Source organism: Zalophus californianus, chromosome X (assembly GCF_009762305.2).
Source record: "Zalophus californianus isolate mZalCal1 chromosome X, mZalCal1.pri.v2, whole genome shotgun sequence".
In the NCBI taxonomy this organism is placed as follows: Eukaryota; Metazoa; Chordata; class Mammalia; order Carnivora; family Otariidae; genus Zalophus; species Zalophus californianus.
This window is the reverse complement of record NC_045612.1, coordinates 63,461,051-63,473,695: the sequence shown is the minus strand read 5'-3', so window position 1 is coordinate 63,473,695 and position 12,645 is coordinate 63,461,051. Positions and strand designations below refer to the sequence as shown.

At 36.7% G+C, this 12,645-nt stretch overlaps 1 protein-coding gene across 5 annotated transcripts in view; it reads right to left on the bottom strand.

The window, feature by feature from the left end:
• Positions 1-12,645, bottom strand: part of BRWD3 (bromodomain and WD repeat domain containing 3) — a 218,259-nt gene that overhangs the window by 24,890 nt on the left and 180,724 nt on the right. For all 5 annotated transcript variants that reach the window (XM_027608730.2, XM_027608726.2, XM_027608729.1 and 2 more), the window contains one exon: positions 12,161-12,319. In XM_027608730.2, coding sequence (XP_027464531.1) covers positions 12,161-12,319 — 159 coding nt within the window. The remainder of the gene's footprint in view (positions 1-12,160; positions 12,320-12,645) is intronic.

Sequence of the window (12,645 nt, the reverse complement as noted above, 5' to 3'; positions counted from 1 at the left end):
CGGATGAAAGACCTAAACGAGACACAGGAAACCATTAACATCCTAGAGGAGAACACAGGCAGTAACCTCTTTGACATCAGCCATAGCAACTTCTTTCTGGCTATACCTCCTGAGGCAAGGGAAATAAAAGCAAAAATAAACTACTGGGACTTCATCAAAATTAAAAGCTTCTGGGGGGGGTGCCTGGGTGGCTCAGTCAGTTAAGTGTCTGCCTTTCGCTCAGGTCATGATGCCAGGGTCCTGGGATTGGGCCCCACATTGGGCTCTGCTCAGCTGGGAGCCTGCTTCTCCTTCTCTCTCTGCTGCTCCTCCTGCTTATGTGCACTCTCTCTCTCTCTCAAATGAATAAATAAATACAATTAAAAAAATAAAAATGAAAAACTTTTGCACAGTGAAGGAAACAATAAAACTAAAAGGCAACCTATGGAATGGGATAAGATATTTGCAAATGACATATCTGATAAAGATTTGGTATCCAAAATATATAAAGAAGTTATAAAACTCAACACCCAAAAAAACAAATAATCCAAATTAAAACTGGACAGAAGACATGAATAAGTATTTTCCAAAGAAGACATACAGATGGCCAACAGACACATGAAAAGATGTTCAACATCTTTAACAGGGGAATACAATTCAAAACTGCAATGAGATATTACCACACACCTGTTAGAATGGCTAAAGTTAACCAGAGAGGAAATAACACATGTTTGAGGATGTGGAGAAAGGGGAATCCTCTTACACTACTGGTGGGAATGCAAACTGATGCAGCCACTGTGGAAAAGAGTATGTAGGTTCCTCAAAAAGTTAAAAAATAGAACTACCCTATGATCCAGCAATTGCACTACTAGGTATTTACCCAAAGAATACCAAAATACTAATTCAAAAGGATACACGCCCCCCCCCCCATGTTTATAGCAGTATTATCTACAACAGTCCTGGACTTTTATTTGTTGGGAGATTTTTGATTACTGATTCAGTTTCTTTGCTGGTTATTTTCGTTGAGGTTTTCTATTTCTTATTTTTTTCAGTTTGGTAGTTTAAATGTTTCTAGGAATTATTCCATTTCTTTCAGGTTGTCCAATTTGTTGAACTATTGTTTTTTATAATATTCTTTTTTAAAAATTTTTAATTTAATTAATTATCTACAATAGCCAAATTATGGAAAGAGCCCAGATGTCCACTGAAAGATGAATGAATAAAGAAGATGTGGTATACATAAACAATGGAATATTACTCATGCAATGATATAAATGGAGCTAGAGAGTATTATGCTAAGCAAAATAAGTCAGAGAAAGACAAATACCATATGATTTCACTCATATGTAGACCTGAAGAAACCAAACAAATAAGTACAGGGAAAGAAAGAAAGAGAGGCAAACCAAGAAACAGATTCTTAACTGTTCAGAACAAACTGATGGTTATCAGAGGAGAGTTTGGTGGGGGGATAGGTTAGGTGATGGGGATTAAGGAGTGCAGCAGTTGTGATGAGCACCAGGTGTTGTATGGAAGTACTGAATTGCTATACTGTATACTGAAACTAATATAACACTGTACATTAAGTAACTGGAATTTAAATAAAAACTTTAAAAAGTTACATATGGTAAAGCCCTACCCCCCAATGTATCTGTATTTGGAGACAGATCCTATAAGGAACTCATTAAAATTAAATGAAGTCATAAGTGTAGGCGCTAAAGTACTAGAATTGGTATCCTTAAAAGAAGAGGAAGAGACAGCAGTGCTCACTCTCTCTTCCTTTCTGTGGATATACAATGAAAAACCCATGCAATGACACATCAAGAAGGCAGCCATCAGCAAGCTAGGAAGAGAGTCCTGACCAGATGTCCTGCTGGCACCTTGATCTTGGATTTTGAGCCTCCAAAACTGTGAGGAAAAAAATGTTTATTGTATATATATGAAAAAGTGCTCAACATCTCAAATCATCAGAGAAATGCAAATCAAAACTTCAATGAGTTATCACTTCTCACCTATCAGAATGGCTAAAATCAACAACACAAGAAACAACGGGTGTTGGCAAGGATGTGGATAAAAAGGAACACTCTTGCACTGTTTTTGGGAATGCAAACTGATGCAGCCACTCTGAAAATCAGCATGGAGTTTCCTCAAGAAGTTAAAAATAGAACTACCCTATTATCCAGCCATTGCACTACTAGGTATTTATCCAAAGAATACCAAAATATTAATTCAAAGGTATATATGCACCCTTACACTTATTGCAGCACTATTTACAATAGCCAAATTATGAAAGGAGCCCAGTTGTCCATTGGTAGATGAATGGATAAAGAAAGTGTGGTATATATATATAATGGAATATTCATCAGCCATAAAAAATGAAATCTGGCATTTACAATGACATGGATAGAGCTAGAGAGTATAAGGATACACAAAATAAGTCAGTCAGAGATAACCAAATACCATATAATTTCACTCATATATGGGATGTAAGAAACAAAACAAATGAGCAAAGGAAAAGAGAGAGAGAGACAAAACAGGAGACATTTAACTATGGAGAACAAACTTCAAATGTATAGAATTCTTGAATCACTATATTGTATACCAAAAACTAATGTAACACTGTATGTTAACTATACTGGAATTAAAACAAAACTTCATATAAAAAAAAGACAGAAAAAAAAAAGACAAGAGGAGAGAGGAGTTTGGGAAGATTGTGGAGTGGGAGAACCCTAAGCTCACTCTGTTCCATGTTTTCAGTAGATGTCATCCCCATCTAAGTCGATAAACAGGAGAGTGATCCAAAGACTGGAAGAACAAACTCCACAACTAAATATAGAGAAGAAGCTGCATCCAAAAGGTAAGGAATGTCATAAATATGGAGGGAGGCTGCTGCCTGGAGGAAGGTAGCTATGTGAGTGGAGATGGCAGAGAAATGGGCCCTTGCCCCAAGGAGCTCACATAGGGAAGACTAATCCCCATAATGTTTGGCCTTGAAAACCAGAGGGGCTGAATTCCTGTGTTTGTTTAACCACTAGGACCTAGAGCCTGGAGCTTTAAAAGTCAGTTGACTCAACACTGGGCAACTCTGGAGGGTGAGTGATACCTGGGTAGCCACACTTAAAGAGATAGCAGCCTGCGCCAGGAGGCAACAGAAAAACAGGTTTATACAATGTCAGGGGCAAAAAGGAGACATGTTCATACTGATTTTGGAGCATGTTGGGGGACTTCTCCAAAAATGAGGGAGCTGGCAGGTGGCATTTTCCTCCCCTGCCCCCTAGCATAAACGATGGGCCACGTGCAGGAGGCAGGACTGCACAGATACTTGCTACCTAACCCACTAGCAGTGCACCACACCCACAAGTTCTCCTGAGGACTTACCCACTCCAAGCCTGCTGGCCTGGACCCTTGACTAAGGGCAAATTTTATTAACATTGCGGGGACTCACCCAGCCACCAGGTGCACAGCTGCCAAAGCACACCATGTTCAGCTGCTGAGCCCTGCCCTGTTGCCTGGGCACACTGAGCCACAGACATCATGATACACCCAGCTACCCTGGTGCACGGACCCAGCTGCTGTAGTACCTCAGGATTCCAACTTAAAACTAGTAGCCCAGCACAAATTTTGCTAACACCCCTGTCATGTCCCTAGTTCCCTGGAGGGTACACCCCCTCAGAGCTGGCCTGCCTGGGTCCCACTAATACCACAGAGAGCAGGCACAGCCCAGAAAAGGCAGAAAGTCAGTTCAGATGACTGTACTGAAAGGAAAAGTGACTGAGACACAACAGCAGGGCATAAACAACACACAAAGGATCCTCTCATGAAGGGCCAGGTTCTGGTGAACAGGGGACTCTGCACTGCAGGGCATTGCAGAGGCTCTTCTTCATAAAGTCACTACTTTCAAGAGCAAAAGACATAGGCGACTTTCCTAACACATAGAAACAGACACAGAGAGGCAGACAAAATGAGGAGAAAGAGAAATTTATCCCAAATGAAAGTAAAGGACCAGGCCATGGCCAGAGATTGAAGCGAAACAGATATAAGTAACATGCCTGATAGAGAATTTAAAGCAATCATCATAAGGATCCTCAATGGACTTGAGAAAAAAGTGAAAGACATAAATGAGAAACTTAACACAGAAATAAAGAAGAACATAGCAGAGATGAAGGGTACAATAAATGAAATGAGAAACACTCTTGATAGTAGTGTGATAAAGAGAAAATTTTTAAATCATCAAGACAAAAATAGTAACATAGAAGGAAAAATGCCTTAGCAGGAGATTTTTCAAAAGACACTTTCCTAGCCAGAAGGGAATGGAATGGGAAAAATCTGCAGCCAAGAATACTCTATTAGCAAGGCTATCATTCAGAAGAGAAGAAGAGGTAGAATTTCCCTTTCAAGAACTAAAGGAGTTTCATAAGCATTAAACCAGCCATACAAGAAATATTTAAGGGGACTCTGAGTAGAAGGGAGAGACCAAAAGCTACAATATAAAGGTAGGAAACATAAAAGCAGTAAACATGAATATTTCTGTGAAAAAATCAGGGAAGGAACTCACAAGATAAAAGGATATAAAATATAACAGCATATATTTAAAGCATGGGGAGAGGGGGTAAAGAATGTGTCCAATCTTAAGGATTATCAACTTAATATGTACTCGTATACACAGAAGAGGTTATATACAAATGTACTGGTAACCATATATTAAAAACCTCTAATAAATATGCAAAGAATAAAGAGAAATATATCACTTAAAAGTCAGCAAAACACGAAAGAGAGAAAGACAAGAAAGGATCAGAGAAAATCTTCAGAAACAACAATAAAATGGCTAAATATATAAGTACTTTGAATGTAAATGGCCTAAATGCTAAAATCAAAACACACATGGTGACAGAATGGATTAAAAAAAAAAAAAACATGATCCATCTACAAGCTGCCTACAATGAGATTCATTTTATTTATTTATTTATTTATTATTTATTTATGGTTATTTCATATTTTATTGGACTGATGTACATTTCACCATTTCTGAGACATGAAGCTAACACAGGACTAAGAATGTAGAATGGGAAAGGGGGAGAAGCCGTCCACAAATTTGACTAAACTAGAAAGGCACATAATTCCTTGGGTTAGAATCGAGGGAAAAACCTGCTCAGAGCTAAAGGGAGGTCCTTGATTTCTACCAAAAAATCTCCTAAAGGCTCTATTAATACAAGGGTCAACTTATGGAAAAGCACCCGAATTGCACAAAACCCCATTAGGCAGGAGAAATGGGCAGGATAGAAGGACGTGGGCTGTGGGGGCAGCTGGTCTGCAGCAGGGACAGAGGGCTGGTCTGGAGGCCACGGCTTGGGCCCAGGACCTGGAGGTAGGAGCAGGCTGGGAAGAAGTCTAGAGGCAGAGGTTAGTGCATTCACCCAAAGCCCGGGCTTCCCAGATGGTCTCTAGGATGCGGATGCTTTCCTCAGACAAAGGAGATTCATTTTAGACCTAAAGGTACATGCAAATTGAAATTAAATGGATGGAGAAACATCTATCACACAAATGTATGTCAAAAGAAGGCTGAAGTAGTGATACTTACAAAGGACAAACTAGTTTTAAAACAAAGACTGTAAGAAGAGACAAAGGACACTACACAATAAGGAATTCAACAAGAATATAAAACAATTGTTAAATATTTATACACCTAACATAGGAACCCAAATACATACAACAATTAATAACAAGCATAAAGGAACTAATTGATAATAATACAACAATAGTAGGGGACTTTAACAGCGCACTTACGTGAATGGACAGATCACCTAAACAAAAAATCAATGAGGAAATAATGGCTTTGAATGACATACTGAAACAGATGGATTTAACACACATATTCAGAACATTCTATCCTAAAACAGCAGAATACACATTTTTTTCAGGTGCACATGGAACTGTCTCCAGAACAGATCATGCATTAGGCCACAAAACAAGCCTCAACAAATTCAAGAAGTTCAAAGTCATACCATGCAACTTTTCTAACCACAATGCTATGAAACTAGAAGTCAACCACAAGAAAAAATGAGGAAAGACCACAAATATATGGAGGTTAAATAACATGGTATTAAACAATGAATGGTCAACTAGGAAATAAAGAAGAAATAAAAAATACATGGAAACAAATGAAAATGAAAACAGAATGGTCCAAAACCTTTGGGATGCAGCAAAAGTGGTCCTAAGAGGGAAGTTTATAATAATATATACCTACCTAAAGGTGAAAGAAAAATCTTAAATAAACAACCTAACCTTATACCTAAAGGAGCTAGAAAAAGAAAAATAAACCTATAGCCAGCAGAAAGAAAGAAATAATAAAGATTAGAGGAAAAATAAATGATAAAGAAACTAAAACAATAATAGAACAGATCAATGAAACCAGGAGCTGGTTGTTTGGAAAATAAATCAATAAAATTGATAAATCTCTAGTCAGAAGTATGATGAAAAAAAGAGAAAGGACTCAGATAAGTAAAATCACAGAGAGGGGAAATAACATCAACTACCACAGAAATACAAACAACCATAAGAGAACATTATGAAAAACTATATATACCAACAAACTGGACAACCCTGGAAGAAATGGATACATGCCTATAAACATATAAACTACCACAAGTGAAACAGGAAGATATAGAAAATCTGGAGATACTGAAACCAGCAAAGAAATTGATTCAGTAATCAAAAACTCCCAACAAACAAAAGTCTAGAGCCAGATGGCTTCACAGGGGAATTCTACCAAATAGTTAAAGAAGAGTAAACACTCATTCTCTTCCAACTACTCCAAAAAATAGAAAAGGAAGGAAAACTTCCAACTTCATTCTATGCGGCCAGCTTTACTGTGATACCAAAACTAGATAAAGACACCACTAAAAAATAGAACTACAAGCCAATATAATACCTTTGATGAACATAGATGCAAAAATCCTCAATAAAATAGTAGCAAACTGAATCCAACAATACATTAGAAGAATCATTCACCATTATCAGGTGGGTTTTATTTATGGATTGCAAAGGTAGTTCAACATTCACAAATCAATCAATGTGATACATGACATCAGTAAGAGAAAGGATAAGAACCATCTGATTATTTCCATAGACACAGAAAAAACATTTGACAAAGTACAACATCTATTCATTATAAAAGCCCTCAACAAAGTAGGTTTTGAGGGAACATACGTCAACATCATAAAGGCCATATATGAAAAACCCACAGCTAACATCCTTAATATGGCAAAACTGAGCTTTTTCCCTAAGGTCAGGAACAAGACAAGGATTGTCCACTCTCACAACTTTTATTCAACATAGTGGAAGTCCCAGACAAAGCAATCAGAAAACAAAATGAAATAAATTCATCCAAATAGGGAAGGAAGAAATAAAACTTTCACTATTTGCTGATGACATGATACTGTATAGAGAAAACCTGAAAGACTCCACACACATACACAAAACTACTAGAACTGATAAACAAATTTATTAAAGTTGCAGGATAAAAACACTGAAGTACAGAAATCTGCTTCATTTCTATATAAGAAAACAATCACATTTATAATTACACCAAAAATAGTAAGATACCTAGAATAAACCTAACCAAAGAGGTGAAAGACCTGGACTCTGAAAACTACAAAACACTGATGAAAGTAATTGAAGATGACACAAAGAAATGGAAAGACATTCCATGCTCATAGATTGGAAGAACAAATATTGTCAAAATGTCTATAGTACCCAAAGCAATCTACACATTTAATGCAATCCTGATCAAAATACCAACAGCCTTTTTTACAGAACTAGAACAATCCTAAAATTTGTATGGAACCACAAAGACCCCAAAGAGCCAAAGCAATCTTGAAAAAGAAAAGCAAAACTGGAGGCATCAGTTTTAGACTTCAACTATATTACAAAGCTGTAGTGTTGAAAACAGTATGGTACTGGTACAAAAATCGAAACACAGATCAATGGAACAGAATAGAAACCAAGAAATGAACCTACAACTATATGGTCAATTAATCTTTAATAAAGTAGGAAGAAATATCCAATGGGGAAAAGACAGTTTCTTCAACAACTGGTGTTGGGAAAACTGGATAGCAACATGCAAAAGACAGAAAGTGGACCACTTTCTGAAAACATACATAAAAACAAATTCAAAATGGATCAAAGACCTAAATGTGAGACCTGAAACCATGAAAGTCCTAGAAGAGAACACAGGCACTAACCTTTTTGACATTGGTTGTAGCAACTTCTTACTACATATGTCTCCAGAGTCAAGGGAAACAAAAGCAAAAATAAATTACTGGGACTACATCAAAATAAAAAGCTTCTGCACAGTGAAGGACATAATCAAGAAAACTATATGGCAACCTCCTGAATGGGTGAAGGTATTTGCAAGTGATATTTGATAAAGGGTTAGTATCCAAAATATATAAAGAACTTACAAAACTCAACACCCCAAAACAAATAATCTAATTAAAAATGGGCAGAAGACATGAACAGACATTTCTTCAAGGAAGACATCAAGACATCCAGATGGAAAACAGACACATGAAAAGATGGTCATAATCACTTCCTGTGAGAGAAATGCAAATCAAAACTATGAGATACCACATCACACCTGTCAGAATGTCTAAAATCACCAACACAAGAAACACAGGTGTTGGTGAAGTTGTGGAGAAAATGGAACCCTCTTGCACTGCTGATGGGAATGCAATCTGGTATAGTCACTGTGCAAAACATTATGGTTCCTCAAAAAGCTACAAATAGAACTACCTTATGATCCAGCAATCACACTACTGCATATTTACCCAAAGAATACAAAAACATTATTACAAAGGCATACATGCATCCTGTGTTTATAGCAGCATTATCAGCAATAGCCAAGGTATGGAAGGAGCCCAAGTATCCATTGAATAATGAATGGATCAAGAAGATGTGGTACATGTACACACACACAGACACACACACAGAGACACAGACACACACACACAGTGGAATATTATTCAGCCATAAAAAAGAATGAAATCTTGCCATTTGCAATGACATGGATGGAGCTGGAGAGTAATAAATACACTAAGTGAAATATGTCAGTCAGAGAAAGACAAATACCATAGGATTTCACTCATATGTTGAATTTAAGAAACAAAACAAATGAGCAAAGAGAAGAAAAGAGAGAGAGACAAATCAAGAAACAGACTCTTAATTATAGAGAACAAACTGATGGTTACCAGAGGGGAGGCGGGTGGGGGGATGGGTTAAATAGGTGATGAGGACTAAGGAGTGCACTTGTTGTGATGAGTACCAGGTGATGTATGTAACTGTTAAATCACATATTGTATATCTGAAACTAATATAACAGTGTATGGTAACTAACTGGATTTAAAATACTTTTTTAAAAAATTCTGTTGGCTCTACTACTTTTTTTAAAGATTTATTTATTTACTTGACAGAGAGAGAGAGAGAGCGCACAAGTAGGCAGAGCAGCGGGCAGAGGGAGAGGGAGAAGCAGGCTCTCCACTGAGCAGGGAGCCTGACATGGGGCTCGATCCCAGGACCCCAGGATCATGACCCAAGTGGAAGGCAGCCGCTTAACCGAGCCACCCAGGCACCCCCAAAATACTTTTTAAGAAAGGACAGCATCCAATGTGGCTGTGGGCATGACACCACATGTCTATGTCCTGTTTTTGCCATCCTCCATCGGCACCCTGCACCAGCACCCCTCATCCTTCCCAGGTCTCATGCACAGTGCTCCTGAGGGAGGAAATGCAGAGCATGGGAAATGTCTGATGCACATGGTCCTGTGGTGGTCTTTTTGTACAGTCACATTGTTCTACAGAAATAAATATTACTGGCCAAGTTCTCTTTCTTTGAAAAAAAAAAAAAGACAAGAGATAACAGTTGTTGGCAAGGATGTGGAGAAAAGGGAAAATTAGTATAGCCATTATGGAAATATTTATGGGGGTTCCTCAAAAAATTAAAAATACAACTATCATTTGATCTAGTAACCCCACTTCTGGATATATATCCAAAGGAATGGAAATCAGGATCTTCAAGAGATATTTGTACTCCCATGTTCACAGTAGCATTATTCACAATAGCCAAGATATGGAAATAATCTATATGTCTTTCCAGAGATGAATGTAAAAAAATGTAATACACACACATACACACACACACACACACACACACACACACACTCACACCCCACAGTGGAATATTACTGAGACTTTAGAAAGAAGGAAATTTTGCCATTTGTGATAATGTGTTCAGAGCTGGGAAGACATTATGCTAAGCAAAATGAGGAAGACAGGGCAAGAGAAATTCTGCATGTCACTTATATATAATTGTAAACAGTCATACTCATAGAAACAGAGAGTAGGATGGTGGTTGCTAGGGGCTGGAGGAAGAGGAATTGGGGAGACACTGGTCAAAGGGTATAAAGATTCAGTTATTCAGAATGAGTAAGTTCTGGGTATCTAAGGTACAGCACGGTGATTATAGATAACAATACTGTATTGTACACTTGAAATTTGCTAAAAGGAGAGATCTTAACTTTTAACACACACACAGGGTAACTATGTAGAGTGATGGATATGTTATAATTAGTTTGATTGTGGTGACCATTTCACAACGTATATATATGTCAAGACATCAAGTTGCACATTTTAAATATATACAGTATTTTATATGTCAGTGATATCTCAATAAAGTTGTTAAAAATAAATATCTGCTTTTAAGCCCCCCAGTCTGCAGTATTATATTGTAACAGCCTAAGCTGACTAATATAGTAGGCTAGAGACTAAGGTGATAGCAATAGAAACTGTAGACAAAGGATTTAAGTTGTATAAAAGAGCTTTAGAATTCACAAAACTTAGCAACTGACTAGATATGAGGGGTAAAAGAAGTGTCTAAGTACACTGCAAGATTTTAAGTTGGGTGACTAGGAAGATGGTGGTGGCATTAACTAAAATAGTGAGTGCAGAAATAGAAGTAAGCTTGAGACAGAAAGATGGATAATAAGCACCCAAGGAAATTATCTTAGGAAGCACTTGGAAATGAGACTGGTAGAATAAAGAGATGTTAGGGCTAGATATGTGAATTTGGAGAGTCATCAACATAAAGATGAATGATATATTTATTAGATTATTTGTAGACGACCAAAATAAAAAAAAAAGCCTAAAACAAACAAACAAATCAAGAAACCTGTGGGAAACTCTGCAAATAGGAGGTAAGTACAGCCAAAGAAAAGAAACAGAAAATATAGAAATATGAGAAAAACAGAGATGTAGGATAATCAGGAAGGAAGCCTGGCAGTAGAGTTCCTAGAGGGGGTATTTAATAGTATGTAAAGATAGAGAAAATCAAGGAGATAAGGACTAAGGAAAGAACACTGATTGGTTACTAAAGAGAACAAGTGATTCTGGGGAGAACAGTTGGAGAATGCTGGGATCAGAAGCCAGACAATAAAGGATAAAAGAAGTTTTAGTTGGAAAGAAAATAAAAGTAAGAAATATAAGCTATTCTAATTGCTTGACAGTGAAGGGGAGGAAAAAAGAGAAGAAAGTGGCATGAGTCAGCAATGTGCAGCACAATCAGAGAAGAGAATAAAGATACAAATTAGGAAAAATAAAGGTATTAATATTTTAAAGTAATCAAATGTTTCAATATTTTTCATGTAACCAATTAAAATATATCTTTAGAAAGTCCATTTTTAAGTCATTTGATAGTTCAACAAAAATGGATATGCTACTTAATCTTTCATTAAAATTTATAAAAAATAAAAACATATTTCACATATTAAACTGTATTAATAACAAAGGAAAAACATTCCAAAATCACCTTTAGGTAGGTCTTATATTTTTAAGGGCTATCTCAATTTTAAAAAAAGGGTTTGGTTTGAAATATCTCTTTTCCTCCCTATTCATTTCATATTTTATTTTAAAAGACTAAAATATGTTTTGAGATAGTTATTGGAATCTGCTAATGGCCTGTTCCTGATTGTGGATATGAAACCCTATCTTATTCAAGTTTATTTGACAACATTAAAATTGTCATTAACTATAAGTGCCTGCTAATTTTTACTACATAAATACATCAGCTTTTAAATGATTCATCTGCCAACATAAGAGAACAAAGAATAAATGCCCAGTCCATATTTATTTCCTACCTTGTTTAATTGGTAAAACTCTATTCCGAAATGATTTGGCTTTCCCTGGGTCATGGCTATTTCCACTTCGGCTATATCCACTGAAGCTCGATGAAGAAAATGGCCCATCCAGTTCATCATCAAGTAAATATAATGAAAGGCCTTCAGCAGCATCTGAAACTTATATTTAAAAAGACTGTAATATTAACATAATTATCATGTTTTCAGAAAAATTAAACAGGCTGTATTTTAAAACTATATCTCACTCAGTTATTGTACTCCAACACCCAAAATACAAGTTGTTTGAAGAGGGAACTATGAATATATTGAGAACAAATGTTTCATCACATCATTAGGCTTTTAAGCACAGGTCAGAAAAACTTGTCCAAGAAAACCACCTCCCCAGACAACGAATCCTCAATTTTTGTGTTTGCAAATATGTTATAAATGAGTGCTCTGAGATATTCCAGAGTTAAAAATTATAGTTACAGAATTTTAAAAATAAG